This window comes from Solea solea, chromosome 12, assembly GCF_958295425.1.
Source record: "Solea solea chromosome 12, fSolSol10.1, whole genome shotgun sequence".
Lineage (NCBI taxonomy): Eukaryota > Metazoa > Chordata > Actinopteri > Pleuronectiformes > Soleidae > Solea > Solea solea.
In genome coordinates, this window is record NC_081145.1 from 4,079,669 (window position 1) to 4,097,750 (window position 18,082).

Consider the following 18,082-nt stretch of genomic DNA (forward strand, 5'->3'; position numbering starts at 1 on the left):
TACACTAACAATTTATTTTTATTTTAGTTTCTTTACAAAATATATTTAAATATATACAATAGCTTGAGTGACAAACATTTGCTTGGTAAACAAATGTTCACTCCACATTAGTACAGCACAAAACAACACAAACTGCAAAATTTGTAATTTGTCAAAATAAAAGATGGCAACTTCACATCAGTGAGCCTACTTGACTAAATTGACCCCCCAAAAATTACTTTCTCATTTTTCTATTAACACTGTAGCCACAATAGGAGTGATAATGTTGTTTCATCACAAATACAGGCTTTATACTTTTAAACTAAATACCCTTTATACTTGTTTGAACGTATAAATGGCTCACTGGTCCAGTAAACTAATCCCTACTACAATCTTTCAAATGGAGCAGATTGTTAAGGCTGCTACAAATATTTTCATTATTACTTCATATGCACAGAACAGCCAAGACAGCAAAACAATCAAGTGTCTGACTGCTCAGACTTTACTTTTGTGCAAACATTCCCATATTCTCCCCCAAATCCTCTTAAATCCTCATATTGTTATATAGCAAACTTTCAACCGCTCAACCCTCTGCTGAGGTTTCAAAAACTATGCAGTCCATATTTTCCTCTGTCTCCCACTGGTGGTTGCCCATTTCTCCTTGACTGGTTTGACAGCTTGAGTCCCTCTGTCCACCAACATCACTGCTCCCAGCTGAAGCAACACAAAAAAAAGCCATAGTCGATTTTGAACAACATTGTGAAAAGCCGATTTTTTTGTAAAGCTACTGATGGAAAAAAAGGAAGGCATTCAAGCTGCTGGCCAAAAAAAACCCAAACAAGCAATATGAATACAATTAAAAATACAAGTCTAGGACAGATGTTGAACCATCAAGCTGACCTGCACTGGTTTCTCCCTCTTTTATTTCTGTGAGGAAGATTCGTTGCATCATCAGCTTCTTTACAGTGTGGCACATGTACTTCAGGTCTGGTACACTGTCGGCTTGTTCTGCATGCATACATGTCAATTAGATAAAAAAAGAATTATTAAAAACATATACTGTACACACAAACATGGTCGAAACAATAAACACTGAGCCTTACCTTTCTGTGGTCCCTCCTCGAACAGCACGCAAGTTCCTAAAGCGTCTTAACAAGAGGGAGGGATATAAAAACATTTTTTTGATTAGGGGTGTTCCTTGATTGCTGGTTAAAAAGTCAGCTTAATCTGTCTTTATCTTTACATTTCTGTAAATTTAGTAAGATAAAATGTTATCAGTAATACTGTCTGATTTCTGAGGGTGGAGTCTATAGATATTCTTCATTATGGGAAACTGTATTTCACGTTAGAAGATAAAATGTTCATGCCATTCTCTTGTTCTAGATAGCAGTAGTAGTTTTTTAATAATAATTTAAAAATATTAATAGTAATATGATAATAGTTTTCTTTTCTTTTTCTATAGCTGCCAAGGAGATGCAGAAATGTTCTGCAGTTGGTGTCTGCAGAAGCTACCAAATGTTTTTAGTGATGAAATATAGAATTTAACCTAGGGATGCAGCAGCACTCCACTTTTGTCCCCTCACAATGTCTACATTTTATCGCCTTTTCATTTTAGGCCATTTTGATCCCTCAGGGCTAACTACTAAAACAACTACTACAAGAATCCCTAAGGTTACCATAAAAAGTCAAGACAGCTGACTGGAAATAAAGAAGCTGGCTTATGTTTTAGCAGCAGGTTTGTGCTTCCCCTAGTTTAATGTTGTATTTTGATTTTTCTTTTTTAAATCTAATTTTAAAACGGGTTTTCCTAGTTATATTAGTCTCAATGTGATGTGCTCTATAATTTGGATATTCATTTTGAGAGCAACAATAGTTTAAACATTTGGGGAAATTCAGCTACCTTTGTGGGTCTTCTGTGGACTTGTCTTTAATGTTGACATGAATCGTAAAGCTTTTTTTCCTCTACCTTTTTAGGTTTATTCTTACCTTCATATTCTCCTGCAAACACATACTGTCCCACCTGCATCATGGGTCTGTCACTGTCAATATCCTTGGACGCAAATGGACAAACACACAAAAAGCAGTGAATGAGTGTCATGACCTCGCGTCATCAGCCAGCTTCTCTTTAATCTGACAATAACATGCAGCTCACCAGTATCTTACATGTGCCCCGACTCTTGGACAGAAAGTCGTGATTGATTATTCCAGAGAGTTCCACCACAACAAGCTGCTCCTAATCACACACACACACACACACACACACACACACGCAGAGAGAGAGAGAGAGAGCACACTGATGTCAAAGTCAATATACGATAAACAAACGGATAAAATAACATATTTACGGGAGTATTGTCACTATGGTTTAGTCACAATTATTATATTAAAATAAAAATAATTTCTTTCCTCCTCAAAAATCTTATTTGAACCGTTTAACCAAAATAACAACACATTCTACAACACTAAGCTAACGCGTTAGCTACATGAAACTCGTGTTATACCGTTAGCGAGTATCTTTTTCCCCTCTATCATACCTCTTCTTCCCATTCATCCTCCATGTCCACAGTCCTAGAATAGAGAAATAAAATAAAATAAAAAACAAATAAAATAAAAAGTCAATTGATATTGTTCACAGAAAACTGTCACGGTGGTTCATTGATGTGCTCCTGTAAACAACAGCACTTCCGCGAATGTATGGTGTCCGAGAGGAGTACGTTGAGGATAAGCTGCGTTCAGTTATAGATCCAGACCAGACAGGGGCGCTGTTGCTCAGTTTTACAGATATGTAAAGCAGCTGAGGCGTTGAGTGTGAAATTGTGAGAGCAATTCTTTTCTTTCCTTCTTTCTGTCTGTCTGTCTGCATGTCTGTCTGTCTGTCACTCCTCTACATGTAACATTAATGTTATTAATGTATCTGCTGACCTGCAGGAGGCCATGGTCAGATTGATGTGATGAGATGAAATGAGACGATACACTTTACTGATCCCCAGAGGAACATTCATCTGTTAAAGGCAGAGGCAGCAAAAACAAAAAGAAGCTTACATGTGAAAAAAAAGAATTTAAACAAACCAAAAACAAAACCACACAAACAGACAAGCAAAAAAAACTGTTACATTCAGAGGTTGCCAGATAAGAAATGCTGCTAAAACATGTCTGAATAAATCACAATTCAGGTGTACAATAAGGAAAAATAGTGATAAAAAAAGAACATGGTAGCATAGTGATATGAACACACACACACACACATCTGAATGTTCAGATTTGCTTTGTTTGGACTGCAGTTATTACACAGGTGTGTGTTTTCCTCTGGTCTCCGTCCTGTCATGGTGGTCAGGAACCTGTGCCGGAGAAACCTCGTCCACATTGGTAAAAATTTTGCTCTCAAAAAAATAATTTCTATAATTAACAAAATGTAAAATAATTAAAGGCTGAATCTATATAATGTATAATTTATAAACCAAAGACATGTCAAAGACGTTTCATCAAGGCTGGAGAATCAACCAACAGTTTATTTATTTACTTACGACACAGACGACTGGTAAACAACACACATTTATGTTAAATTATACACACATTGAAACGGGGCAAAAAAATGATAATGTGTCTAATAGTCTTTATTTAAATCATAGAAAATGTGGATGTCGCTGATCGGGGTCAGGTGACAGACAGCAGCAGCAGCACCGGAGGTCAGGACGCTTGTTGGGAGAAAGAGCAGCTGTAATAAATAGAAGATTGATGAAAAGAAAATCTACTATTGTCATATTTAATCTACTATCAAGTGGATTTTACACATGCGCCGTATTTTTCTCTCAGGCAAATTTATATTTTTAGGTTCAAATGTTTTGCTTTTTCTCTCAGATGCTTTGATTCTGTTTAAAAAAAACAGGCATGTTTACAAAGTGGTGGAGACAATTGCAGTTAAACTCTTCTAAATAATCTATATATTGCTGCTGGGACAGTAATGTTGCTGTGGCAGATTTAAAAATGGGGTCGATGCGTGAAAATCTTTTTATTCCTGGGTTTTCATCTTCATGGATTTCTTGGTAACAATAAACAGTAGAATTAAGATTTAAAGGGCAAAACACAATAACCCTGAATAACATTCCCTGGACAAACAAAGCCTATTTGAACACAGCGTTTTATGGTCTGTGTTCAAATTTGAGCTAGAAAAATGGAACAATATTTTTTAATTGAATTGTATTTCAAGCATTTGAGGTTTTTTTTTAATGTGGTCAAAGAATAAATGGTTAGACAAATTGAGATAGAGCCATGTAGCGAGGCCCGTTTACAGTTTATAGGAGAACACTGGTGGGCCGACAACAGACTGCAAATACCTGTGTAAATATGAAGCAGGTTTGCCGACACCTCACCGTCAGAGAGAGAGCGAGGCACAGAGAGAGAGAAAAAATAACATTTTGAATCAGAGTCAGGCAAACCAAATTAAAGGGGGGTGCAAATCCCCCCATGATGTGCCTTCTCCCTCCCCATTTCTGGCCTATCATCTATCTCTGGACCATGGTGGGGTTGTCATGTCGACCAGCCCACGAGTTACTATGACAACGACTCAAGGGGAAGCACTTGCTGGGGAGGTTATTGCCTCCTTGGGGATGTAAGAAGGACAGGGGGGAATGTGAGCGGAGACAAAGATGGAGGGACTTATAGACACTGAAAAGGCTTCAATGAAGGGAGAGGTCAAGTTGGAGTGTGTTCGCTTCAAGTGTGTTTGTGCACGAGTGTGTGTGTGTGTAAGGCCTGTGTGACAATGCAGAATTGGACATGGTGTGTGAAGCAGAGTTGCCAACTTGAATCTTTGCATGTACTTCAAAGTTTTTTTTGTTTTTTTTTTACCTCCTGGACGAGACCTGATCTGCTCCATATATATATATATACATATATGATGTATTACACTTCCTCCTCAGTGCCATACCCTGGGGCAGAAAGGGGCCGTGGGGGCAAAGGAGGGAGTGACATTAAGGACCCTCCAAGGTGTCAGATGGGTCCCCAGCTTCCCCCCACAGTTTGTCATATAAATGTCATAAAGACAAGTTTGGAGTTGGGGAGCTTTTGGCTCTCTTTCTGCCCTGGGGGGGCAGCGTTGGAGTGGTTAATTGCCCCATTAGCACTGACAGGGTAAATTGGTGGAAGGGCTAACTATATATTACAGTGAAAACAACAACCTCTGGCATTATACACCTGAGGGCACTGAGGCCGGGGCAGGTTTTTACAGTGCGGCCTGTGCATGCTCAAGTGTGTGTGAGACAGACACAGAGAAAAGACACACAGTGTGTGTGTGTGTGTGTGTGTGTGTGTGTGTGTGTGTGTGTGTGTGTGTGTGGATTATAAATAGACATGTAAATTCACATTAGAGCTTCAATATGGCTAAAATATTACATTTCTATATTTATCGCTGCGGAAATGAACTCACAGTGTGGAGGAGCATCTCATCTCACGTCTCTCTTGAGGCTCAAAATGTGCAGCACTTCACACACAGACTGCATTTAACTGTGAAACAAAACACAACACATAACAACACATGATCAGCATCAATACTTACATCAGTGTCATCCTGTACAAGGGTTAGATATTTCATTTCCTGCTGTTTATAATGCATGCACACCATGTATTACCTTTACATTTTAATGTATGTGCGACTGCACCACAGCAAATTTCCCCCCGCCGTGGGACTGATCTCGTCTTATCTTACCCAATAAAAAGTCACAAATGCAAATGTAAAGGGGAATTTACACCGTTAAGTACTGGTGCAAATAACCCGAAGGGCCGACGACTGTTCTGTGCCATGGCACTGGCGTGTAAACATTACAGATAATTTGTTTATGGTGGAAATTCAAATAGCCCTTAAACATTCAAGAAACATGTACAGTAAAGATAGTGGAGGTGAAGATTTTCTTTCCCAGAGCATATCAATATGTAACAGCTGACCTGCACATCCACGTTATTATAGATTTATAGATATGTAGATAGATTCAATTGATTTTATTGAATTCTAGAAAATCACAGACACATCAGTCAGTGAAGGCACACACACACACACACACAGAGGGGGAGAGATGTTGATAATGTGTGAATCCTCAGTCATACTTCTGAGCAGCTGACCCTGGGTTTTCTTGAATTAAGAGGTGAATCATCTCTAAAAGCCTCAGCAATTCCAGCTGCTTTTGTGTAGCACACTAAAAAAAAAACATGAATTGAACATGAACCTTTCTTCCTGTCATTGTCTCGTGCTCACAAAACCACCCCGAACTAAGAAAACAGACACATGTCCATGTGTGGCGCGAGGACAACTGCAGCATCTGTGATGGATGTTAGTGATCAGCTGCGCTCTTTGCTTACACAGGTGTCATCATGTGCCACAGAGACAGAAAACCACTTTAAAAAAAATATATAATAATAATTATTGGATGGAGTAGAAACGCAAAGGTCAAATCATTTAGCACTTTATGAAATGGTCTTTTGTCCGGACTCAAAAACAACAGCAAACAAACAACACAGAAATAATCCAAAAATGTCAGTGCAGTGAAAAGCAGCATAACGGAATAGCATTAATATTCATGTATTATTCTGATATGGCCTTGTATGCTGCGGTTGTTTCACGCAACACTGAGCTGATAGTATTCTCTCTGCGGTTAATGCTTTTTGCTTTTTTCCCCCCAAACCTCACGTTCGCGTGTTACAATATTTCTCTATTGTTTTTTCTGCATCTAGTGCGATTTTCCTTTTCCTTTAAAAACGTCTTTCCCCCCCTGAAATTGCATAAATAAATAAGTTAATAAAGAGGATGTTTACGCGATGACAAAGGCAGGATATTTGATTTTACAAACACAAAATTATTATTTTTTGTGTGTCTTGTCTGACTATTATCTAAATAAAATATGGACGGTGGTGGACAGATTGCACATCCAGGGTTAAAAAAAAAAATCACAATAGTATTATCATAACAATAGAGCCGAAGGATGGGACGGCCGGAGCAGGACAAGCCCTAATAATATGATATATATATATACATATATATATATATATACATATATATGTATATACATATACACATATTTGAAATTTAGATACTAAACTGACATCCGCAATCCAGAGCTGTTTCCTAAACCTGCTCAGTCAGTGTCTCACCATCAACTCAGACTTTATTTTTTTCACTATTATTATTTTTCATTTAAACATTTATATTGTTCATATAATTGTCTCGTGGCAATGTTCTCCAGGTCAAATTCTGAGGTGCAACTTTTCAAAACCACGCCGACGTGACAATAATGTCATCAAACCACAAGAGGATTTTTTAAGTCCGGATCCAGAACCTTATTCTGTGACTTATCATAAACAAAAGCATAAATGTGATATTTGTAAGAATAAATCCTCCAGGGCCTTTCTGTGTATGTGTGTGTGTTATCAACAGTGAATCACGGAGATAATGTCGCATTGTGTGTGTGTGTGTGTGGGGCAGATTTTCGGAGGAAACATCCAACAATATTCCTCAAAAGAAAAAGCTAGTTATGAATAGATGTTGTTTTTTTAGTCAATATTTACTTTATGCGGACGTTGTGCTACTTCATATTATTATATTATGTATGTACATATATATTATTTTGACAATCGGAGATCGTGTCCACCTTAAAGTAGAATTTTCCAAACATTTGATCAAACGTAAAGAAAAAAATTCACCATTTCAATTGTTATTTCTATTTTCCTCATCCCCTTGTTCTCTCTCTCCCTCTCTCTCTCTCTCTCCCTCTCGCGGAATCCTATTGATCCAAACGGGCTAATTAGCGGCGTCTGCGCAATTACGCACATGCGCACTGCGCGCAATCTCAGCCATTTTTCGAAGGGGGAAACTAATTAGCAGGAATAAAGAGCCAAGTGTTTTTCCCCCCACAGTGATCAGAACTCATTCTACCTCTGGAGCTCGCGCAGACCCCTCCGTCCCCCCTTCTCCTGTTTACTACAGCCCGTATATGTAGCTTTAATTACACTGTTGTTTGCTAACAACTCGGACCCCGCTGCTCTCTCCCTCGCTCTCTCTCTCTTCCCCTCTCCTCCTCTTTTTTCCCCTCTCTTCTCTCTCCTGGCTCCGTTAAAAAAAAGAAAGAAAACACGCAGAGGATCATTCATAAGGAATGAGTGGGCTCTCTCCACGACTGTTTTCTGGACTACTACACATTCAGCATACGGAGCTTTGTGCCGGAGCCGCTGCGGAAATGTAAGTGTGCGAATTTGTTGACGGTTTTGTTTGAGAGGAGCAGAGGGAGGACGCGGTCCGGTGTCGGTGCCGGGGATAAAGAGGGGGGTGTTCGGTCAGTGTAGTCCGGTGCTAGTGGTCATACTAACGCTGTCTTTGTTGCCATGTTTGTGCAGTGAGTCACCTGTTACTGGACACTGAAACACGATCACTTTGTTTCTCCAGCTGAATTTGAATGTAGCACGGCGAGGTCCAGTGTAAACAAAGGCCGAAGTACAGAGAGTGAGTTAGTGTGTGTGGACTCTGCGTGTTGGTCAGCACAGAGCGAGACAGGGGCAAACTATTCCAACAGTCCCACAATAATGGAGACGGAGAGAGAAACAGCGTGTAGTATTATTACCTTGATAGTCGAGTACAAGTCCACGGACTGTCCACGCACAGCAGTGTTTGTCCTCGTCCAACTGTTTGTCCAAAATACGAAGAACAATAACAAAAAAACAACATGCATTTTCCTAAAGTATGACCACACAACTCTTCTCTCTCTCTCCTTCACACCCTGCTGTCTTTCTCTCCCGTCCGTCCGTACATACACACACACACACACTGCTCTGACTTCTATTTGTTTGGACAGCCCTAACCAAAGCCTTAACCTTAACCAACCAGTTAATGCCCAACCTTAACATCTTAACCCTAACCTTTAACCAGTTCTTCAGAAATGAGGTTCTGCCTCATTAGGACCAGGTTTTTGTCTCCTTAAGGACTGTTTATGGGGTGTTTATGTCAGAGGTAACAAATAAAAGCAAATACAAGCAACCCTAAAGAGGTAACACACACACACAGGAGTATGTCCATGTAGTAACATAAACAGTAAGAACCGCTTCATTACATCATCATTACTGTTATTATTATTTTCCAGTAATTGTAACACCACTTGCTCCATTTCAGGTGTTCTCTGGGTGTGTGTGTGTGTGTGTGTCTGTTTGTTGCCTCTTCTCTGGCATAAACACTGTCCTTGTCAGGACCAGTAGTCCTCATAGAGACCAAAACCTGGTCGTAATGAGGCAGAACCTCATTTCTGAGGATTCTGGTTAGGTTCAGAACTGATGTTTTAATTGTGGCTAGGTTTTTTTTTTTAATTGTTCAGCTTATGGTCAGACATGAACTGGTTATGGTTAAGGTTAGAGAGATAATGCTTTGACCTAATGCATCGAAGTCAGTGCAGTGTCCTCAGTAGAATAGCTGGGCAAAGCTGTCTGTGTTCTTAACTGACATGATCAGAAATGGTCTGCAGTGCACAACAGGATGTATACACATTATGACTCACATAGATGTCCACACACACACACATACACACACACCTTGTTAAATGATGGCTTCCCGCACTTGTGATCGATGGGGAGCCAGGAATGCTTGTATAAATAGTTACATTGCCGATAGACCCGAGTTATTGATTGCAGTGTAAATGAAAATCTTTATCAGATTAGAGACTGTTCTCAGCTGCTGGCAGGCAGGCAGGCAGGCAGGCAGGCAGGCAGGCTCGGCCCCTCAGCGCTCTGTGGCAGGACAGTGGACAGCTGCAGTGGGCAAGGGTCTGTGGCCTGTGACATAAACACAGTACATTAAAGCACTATCAGAGTGCCGATATGAGCCATATATCTTTAAGCTGCAGAGAGGAGAGAGGAGGGAGGGAGGGAGGGGGTAGGAGAGGAGAGAGGGTGTTGAAGGAAGAGGTAGGGGGGTTGGTTGAAGGAGAAGGTGAAAGGGTTACATTAAGGTCTCTCCTTGATTAAAAAAAGGTCAGTAATGAGAATGTGGCGCACAGAGTAAGAGAGATGTATCTGTCTCATGTGACGTCCATCTGTCACTCAGAAACAGCAGAGGAGACGAGGAGACATTAATAATATCAGGAAGCTCCTGTAGTAGTGACGCATGCGACTGTGCTCACAATTCAGGTGCTTTGTGAAACCTTTTTTTTTTTTTCTTAAATTTACGATTCACCACAATATTTGTTTTCAAACACACAAATAACTGCCTGAATGTAATAAAAACACACCTTATTTCAAAAGCCACGAAATGGGTGTATATTTTATTTTCAGAGCAATGCACATAATTGCACTGATGTTTATGTATGAATGTATATATGTATGTATGCTTTTCTTTATACTGTGCAAGCAATGGGACTCAGGGGACTGACACAATATTATACACATACAATGAGGAGGGGGTCATATATATCATAATATAATAGAATGCACCGCTGTGCAACAACATAAAACATTACTACAAATGTCATCTACGGAGACGTCACAGTATTTGTATGTGTGGATTAAATTATATTTTCATTGTGTTAATTTGCACTTGTTCCTCACATAATTCCTCTGTACTCTGCAGACTGAAACACTGGCCTTAAAAACTGTTCTTTTATCCGCTTTTATCTAAGTGTGGCAATTTAGCAGAAGCCCTTTAGCTCAGAAGCATTCAGTTCTTTATTTAATCCGATCCCCTGAGGAATATTATAGACCTCCTGCGTAGCCTTTACCCGCATTCCTCTACCTAGTTTAGTGTTCAAGCTATTGATTTTCCCATTAAGGGCTAACGCTAACCCCTGTGTAACCAGCCTCTGTATTGCGTGCTGTGAAGACTGTATTGAACAGATGCTATCCAGGGACTCTAATCAATGGCCTCCACTGTTAAGCAATATTATTTACATGACTCATGTATTTAATTTGTTCTCTTTTTCTCCCTTTCTTTCTATTCTCTGTCTCTGTATCTTCTGTATCTGACACACAGGTGGGGTCGTGATGTGTGGCAGCTGTAGCCTCTGGTATGGACAGCGGTGAAGGGGGAGGAGGGGATGGAGGGGCAGGAGAGGAGAGAGATGCTGACCTCAGCCCCCAGGCTTTATCTCGTCCACTCCTGACCCCAACGGCCATTCCTGAGCAAGGGTCGTCCTCGAATACCTCAGCCATGGCCCCTGCCAAAGAGCCCCTGACCCTGCCTCAGCAGGAGGAGGGTGCAGAGGGGTCCCAGGCTGGGGAGGAGAGCAGGGGAAGAGAGCAGAACAGAGGAGGAGGTCGACACTCGCAGGGGAACGGAGCGTGTCAAAAGCAGGTGGTGAGGGAAGACTTGGTGGATGGATATTCGTCAGGGCAAAGGAAGGAAGAAGGGGAGGCGCATGTAGGAATGGGAGAGGCATCAGATACAGGGGGCCTCTTGGCAGCTCTAAGCAGCGAAGGCGAAGAGGAGGAGAAGGAAGAGGAGGAGGCCATCTCAAACCAAAGCCAAACCAAATCCAAATGTTCTTTATTACCTCAACAGAGCCAGCACAGCTCTTCTTCCAGCACTGCAAAGGCCAGTGGCACACTTGACAGCAAAATAGCCGCCTCTCCAAAGCCCTCCCCTACTTCTTCCCCGTTTCCAAAGCCCTCCCCTTTTCTTTCCACCTCTCCAAAGCACTTCAATAGTCCATCCTCCTCTTCTGCCCTGCTGAGCGAGACAGAGGTAAATGACATTAAGGGAGATCGGGGCTGGATTTCTGGGTTTCCTCAGAGCTTTAAATCCCAGCAGTCTACGGCTTTTCCACTGGCAGGTACAGAGCCTGCCAGTGCACCTGCTGAGGATGATGGGCCAGCAGGGGTTTCTTACTCTTCCGTTTCCAATGGAGATGGTGCCAAAGCTCCAGAACCAAAAGACAACCAGCTTGACATGGAAGTAGATGAGGAGAGAGACAAAGAAGGAGAACATAAAGAAGTTCTCCTCAAAAACCTCAACCAAGACCTCTCTCCTAATTCACTGACCAGTCACATGACCATAATGCACTCACGCAATTCCTGCAAGACCCTGAAATGCCCCAAGTGTAACTGGCATTACAAATCTCAGCATACATTGCAAGTCCACATGAAAGAGAAGCACCCAGAGACGGGGGGGCAGTGTGTGTGCGGTGCTTCTGGGGGCAAGTGTGTGTGTGGTGGCGCGATTCGAGGCGCGTGCGGATACTGCAGTTCGGGGAAACCCCATCCTCGCTTGGCCCGAGGTGAAACCTATGCCTGCGGCTACAAGCCGTACCGCTGTGAGGTGTGCGACTATGCTACCTCATCAAAAGGCAACCTCAGCATACACATGCAGTCGGATAAACACCTTAACAACGTTCAAAGCGGAGGCCACTCGAACGGCCACGTGCACACGTCTCACATTACCAACAGCAGTAGCTCCTCCAATGGCCACGCGGCAGATGAGCCGTCATACAAGCTCCCGCTTTCTATGCCCGCACCCGCACCCCAGCCCGCTAAGCTCACACCACCGCCACACTCCAACTCCCACGGTAAGCGGTGGCGGTGCGATGTGTGCGACTACGAGACCAGCATTGCCCGTAACCTGCGCATACACACCACCAGCGAGAAACACACACACAATATGCTGCGGCTCCAGCGAGGTTACTACCTGTCTCACTGCAGGAGCCTTGCTCCGCAGCTTAAACACCTGCAAACCACAGGTGAGAGAAGCGTCACAGCCGGGACACGGTGGCATTTGAGAAGTTTGAAATTCTTACTTGGTCTGTCTCTCTTTGTTTCAGGTGCGGAGCTCTCGCTGAACATGCGACTGACCAGTCAGCAAGTCGCAGAACAGCCAGTCACCCTCGGGTCTACCCTGACTCCTTCTCCCTCCCCCTCTCCCTCCCCCCCTCCAGCGCCATCCATGTCCCCCACTGGAACGCTCTCTCAGGGCATGTTCCAGTGCCTCGTCTGCTCCTGCTTCTCATCTGACAGCTTGGAGAATGTGGAGCAGCACCTGAACATGCCGCGCACCTTACCCCAGTCGGAGTGGTGCTCCCTGGTAGCTGGAGGCTGTCACTGCAGATTGTGTGGTTACACCACGCCACTGAGGGCTAACTTCTCCTTGCACTGTCAGACTGACAGACACCGCACCCGGTACCAGCTCACTGCGCACCTACAGGAGGGCGGGGACAGGGGTCAGGAGGGGGCCGCCATCTTAGCCAAGGGAAACCCTGTCCAGCTGAGGTGCAACCTGTGCGACTATGTGACCAGCAGTTTGGAGAAGCTACGTGGACATTCCCTGAGTTCACACCACAAAGCCAGTGCCCGGGTGTACCGAGTCAGTACTTTCTCAAAAATAATCTGAAAGAGAGTCATGTTTTCACTCAGAATTGCTTTCATGCATTGTCTTCTTCTTTCTCCATCTGCAGTTCCTGCAGCAGTATGACGGTGAGGTTGACGGAGGTTTGTGGCTGTTCCACTGTCTCCTATGCAACCACTCCTCCTCATCTAAACTCCAAGTCCTGAAACACAGTCAGACGACAACCCATCAGCAGAGGGAAGGGCTTCTACAGCTGCAGCCAATGGATGGAGAGGAGCTGGCAGCCATTTTCACCATCAGGAAAAGCCCCGATGGTGTCACAGGTGAGAATACTAACTGTGTGGTCGGGTGTGTGCGTGCTTCCTGACATTAGAGCAGCTGACAGTGGGTTGAGATGAAAACAGTGAGAAAATGAGTAATGGCTGCTACGGCAATATTGACTGAGTAAATTCATTAGTCAATACACATCCTTGTTATATCCCCAATCACCCCTGACAACGGCTAACTAGTACCTGCTAATCAATTACCCAATACAAATCCTGTGGGGGGATGCGGAGACTGGTCAGTGGCGTGTGCAAAAATAAAACATGGAATTCACATCGTGCAAAGCGTGCGAATGGCTTATAGTCCCAACAACTGGAGCTGAAACTCCTCAGCTGTAAATGAAGTCTATCCTGTGATTTGCCTCTGTGTGGATTAAGACTTATTGAGGTGAACTGATGTGTTGTAAGTCCATATTACCGCTACTCCACCTCTGAGGAGAATCTAATGGAGAATCAATACTTGATAAATAGTGAATGGAGGCAAGGAAGAATGAGTACTGGTTGGAAGACATTGGTCTTTTTTGAAGGATGCTATCTAGAGGATAATATAAACTGCAATTAGACTGATAGTTTGTGAGAATGTGTGTATGAAGCACTGTCTTAATGGCATAATGTAAGGATTTGTCTTGTCCTCTTCCAGGAGAACTCAGTGAGGACATGGAATCTTCCAGCGAGACCACTACTGGTCTTTTGGAGACAACCAAAGACGCATGTAACTTAGGGGTGAAGCTGATTTCTGAGGAAAAAGGTATGGAAGCATGTACATGCAACTTAATAGTAAGGCTGGGCAAGATGGCTTATAAATAATATTTTAAGTCTATATCCCAATATGAGATCTATCGGGATATAAAACTGCACGGAAGATGTTTTCTTTTGAGACGAAGGAGAGTGACAATACACTCTCAAATAAAAGATATACATATAACATGATCTTAAAATACACATTATTACCTTTCATTTAAGGTTTACTTCTTTCTTTGGCTTTTTGGTGTTAAATGAAGGATATTTACGTCTGCTTTAACACTAATAATTAGGCTTGAAAAAAATTTAAATTAATTTTTTTTAATCAATATATGTAATGTTTATTTATACCATTTAGTGTATTTCGGTATACTAAAAATGATGATTATCAATGCAACAGTTTTTAAAACTAGGAAAAGTCATCACAAATGATCACGTTATGACGATATCAAATACCCTATCCTGTCTCATGTCACAATGTAGATATAATATTGTTATATTGCTCAGGCTTACTCAATACTTAGGATTCAAATAATATTAAGATATACACTGCACAGCCAAACAAAGTCTCATACTCTGAGGTTTGCTTGAATTGGTCAGGGTTGGGTTTAGCAATGTTTTGTTCCTGTAAAAATGAGGTCAGTTGACGACCTAAATATATGCTGAGGGACCAGTCCAAGACGACAATGTGAGGATTCATCAAGCTCAAATTGTGAAAGGATGATTTAGGAACGATGATGAGTCATCATTTTCACTCATGGATTATTCACCACAGAGTCCAAAACGTAACTCCATTTAGAGTCTTTGTGATGCTGGAGGACACTTAACGCAGCGGCATTTTTCCATCATAAATACAAGATTTTGGTGAAAAATGTGCACTGATGTTGCCTAATCTTGTCAAAGTAATGCCATAGAGCTTGTGCCTTTTTTGGCTGGACAGTGCATACATGCTGTGTTACATGCATAACAAATATAAATGTATTTTCATGTGAACGTTTACTTGCAGAGGAAACTAGAGAGGAGGAGCAAGAAAAGAGGGAGTCTTTACCCTCAGTGAAACGTCCGTCCTCTGGATGCGAGGAAATGGAAAACTCAGTCGAAACCAAACGCCCTAGAATACACCAGCAAAACGAGAACCAGCAGGTGAGCCCATTTTAATAGATTAAATATGTCAATGTCTATATATATATATTTTAGATTTTGTGCACATATAACAGTGCACAAAATTTTCAAATTGAAATTGCAATTTCAAACAGTGCAAATTAGAAAAAAAAACACACAAAAGCTGCTATCATCCATGCAAACAAAAAATGTGTTGTATAGTATAATGCTCCATCATTTCGTTTCTATGACACCGTGAATTATGACCTGAACCTTAAGCCACCCCCCCCCACCCCCCAAAAACAAAAAATTAAATTATATCACAAATCTAATAGTTATTCCAATATATGTCAGAAAATACACAATTAGACATTTTCCCCCAAATTGTTCAGCCCAATCATGGACTAGAAGACACGGCCTCTGCTTGTGTAACTACATGCTTCATATACCTTTTCCAAGGTCACATTCAAGCCCCTTTTTCAAGCACTTTTTAAGGTTATTTTTTATGCTTTTCCAGAACATTGCAGCTGTGGTAAATTGATATGAAGATATATGATTATTATTTCAATCTTTCTGTCACATAAAAAAGGAGATGGAATGTATAATGTAATAAATGTCTAAATAAGCAAACTGTTCTGCCAATAAGCTATTTTTGGAAATCAGTATTTCAAGCATTTTTACGCACTGTATGCAAAATTAAATCACTTTTCAAACCCTGAAAACACAACATTAAAACCTGTATAAACCCTTTAACTACTGTATGTTCACCACTTCTAGCTTGATGCTTTCAGCTGAAAACACTGACCATTTATTTTTCTTCTATTCACTTAGACTGTCCAGTGTCCTTTGTGCCAGGTTACACTCCCGTACACACACCTTCGACAGCACCTCACACATGTGCACAATGTGGCACAGGATTGTGTGGACAAGCTCATCAGCGCAGTAAGTCTGACAATGCGAGTGTGTTTTTGTTGCATTTTCGTTCGTCAGGAAGCCAAATAAAAAAGAGACAGAGAAGGCAAAGCGTTGGGGGATGGGGGAGAGTGAAATGTGGGGAGACAATTCCATTAAGAAGGCACCAGAGAGGCAGCGCTTTTTTTAATGCATGTTTAAGTAGCTCCTCGCTATCATCTTTGATGCAGCCGTGCATTCTGGGTGTGTATGTATGTGCATCTTCTAGAGTGGAAGAGAGAAGCTTTGACTCAGTGTGTGTGTGAAGGAAAAGCCAGTCTTTCTATAATGCATGTTTAAGTAGCCCTCTATTACCAGAAGTGCAGTCAAGCTAAAAAGGGGCCCCCATGCTTTTTTACTGTGTCTCTCCAACTAACAAAGACTGGTCATCTATCCACATCACCATCCTCCATCTCCCTGGCCCGTATGCTAAGTGGCCTTTGTCTCTTGCTCTCTTTGCCTCCACTTCACTGACTGCTTTTCACCCTTTTTCCCCTCTGCTGTCCCTCCCTCCCCCCCTCCAGCTATTCCTATCATTCCTATTCTGCAATCTCCATCCCTGCCCCTCCCTTTCTGTCTCGACCAAGCTCTCTCTCAATTTCTTATGACTTACCCCTCCCTTACCCACTCTCCCTCTCCACAGTTTTTTGTTCACTACCCTTACTTCCTCCCTCCCTCTTCCTGCTCTCTCTCTTTTTCATATTCTACCCCCCCCCCCCCCCCCCCCAAAACCATCATCCTCCCTCCCCTCCCTCACTCTCTCTGATAGTAATTGAGGTTCATTAATTCAGACTGAGGTGATGATGGCCATTATGTACCTTGCTTTCCAATTACGCTCTCTAGATTAAGCCTGACCTTCAGTTTTCTCTGCAGTGTGTCCCCCTGTGTGTGTGTGTGTGTTTGTTCCTCTCTTGCTCCCTTATGAAGCTGTTATGCAGAGAAAACTCTTGTCATTTAAGTCTCATCCTTAGCTGTCCATCCTTTCCTTAGGGTAAGCTGTTCACATACAGTAGATATAGTATTTGCTCTCAGCGCTCGCAGCTGTGGAGATGGAGGCTTCCTATATGAGGAATGATTTTAAATAAATTCATTATTCACCTCAGCAAAGTTTTATTAAACCCTTGGGGCACGTTGGAAGGTGTCACTGGAGCTGAGGGGCGAACCCACATATCTCAACCATATACACTTATTACCAAATAGCTGCCTATACTGCTGTGCAGGCAACTGCAAGATGTAATAATACACAGACCCAGGCTTTAATGTTTTATGATATTAGGATATGGAGTGCAGGCAATTCGTGTTTATATAGCTTGATATTTGCTTGCTATTATGCTGTACAATTAAGCATGTTTTATTCATAGTGTTAGATTCAGAAAATACGGTAACATCCCATGTTTCTTTTATTCTCAACTGGTTTTGGAAAAACACATTTTTACTACAATTAAATGGGGGAAAAAATAAATACAATTTCTCTCTATCAGGTCAAACCACCCATGAAAATGCAGCCTCAGCTGGAGACGGAACTAACAACAGACTGGAGCACAGACGATATCCAGAAAAATAAAACCACCAAGAACATCAATGAAAATTGTTCCCATACTGATGATTCCATTTCGTCTGATGATGCACAGAAAAACGAAGGTTGGTATGACATGCATGGTGAAATTGACCTCAATTTATGTATTAAAGA

The 18,082-nt window shown here is 41.9% G+C and overlaps 2 protein-coding genes across 5 annotated transcripts in view; one reads left to right on the forward strand and one right to left on the reverse strand.

The window, feature by feature from the left end:
• On the reverse strand, nucleotides 1-8,879 carry gtf3c6 (general transcription factor IIIC, polypeptide 6, alpha). 4 transcript variants are annotated; one of them, XM_058645481.1, is made up of 10 exons: nucleotides 8,583-8,879; nucleotides 5,405-5,481; nucleotides 3,215-3,359; nucleotides 2,902-2,981; nucleotides 2,514-2,547; nucleotides 2,132-2,212; nucleotides 1,966-2,029; nucleotides 1,083-1,127; nucleotides 880-987; nucleotides 1-693 (listed from the first exon to the last, which is right to left on the reverse strand). In XM_058645481.1, the coding sequence occupies exons 2-10, from the start codon at nucleotides 5,422-5,424 to the stop codon at nucleotides 563-565; spliced, it is 708 nt and encodes a 235-aa protein (XP_058501464.1). In that variant the 5' UTR covers nucleotides 5,425-5,481; nucleotides 8,583-8,879; the 3' UTR covers nucleotides 1-562. The 4 variants fall into 4 exon arrangements, with proteins under 4 accessions (XP_058501464.1, XP_058501465.1, XP_058501466.1 ...); XM_058645482.1 differs by having other exon boundaries at nucleotides 2,902-3,359; XM_058645483.1 differs by lacking the exons at nucleotides 2,902-2,981; nucleotides 3,215-3,359.
• LOC131469997 (zinc finger homeobox protein 4-like) overlaps nucleotides 8,115-18,082 on the forward strand; it is an 18,566-nt gene continuing 8,598 nt past the window's right edge. Inside the window, exons 1-8 of the mRNA XM_058645479.1 lie at nucleotides 8,115-8,203; nucleotides 10,973-12,674; nucleotides 12,756-13,294; nucleotides 13,386-13,599; nucleotides 14,240-14,347; nucleotides 15,347-15,483; nucleotides 16,273-16,383; nucleotides 17,874-18,033. Of these exons, the coding sequence (XP_058501462.1) occupies nucleotides 11,009-12,674; nucleotides 12,756-13,294; nucleotides 13,386-13,599; nucleotides 14,240-14,347; nucleotides 15,347-15,483; nucleotides 16,273-16,383; nucleotides 17,874-18,033 (2,935 nt within the window). The 5' untranslated portion in view covers nucleotides 8,115-8,203; nucleotides 10,973-11,008. The remainder of the gene's footprint in view (nucleotides 8,204-10,972; nucleotides 12,675-12,755; nucleotides 13,295-13,385; nucleotides 13,600-14,239; nucleotides 14,348-15,346; nucleotides 15,484-16,272; nucleotides 16,384-17,873; nucleotides 18,034-18,082) is intronic.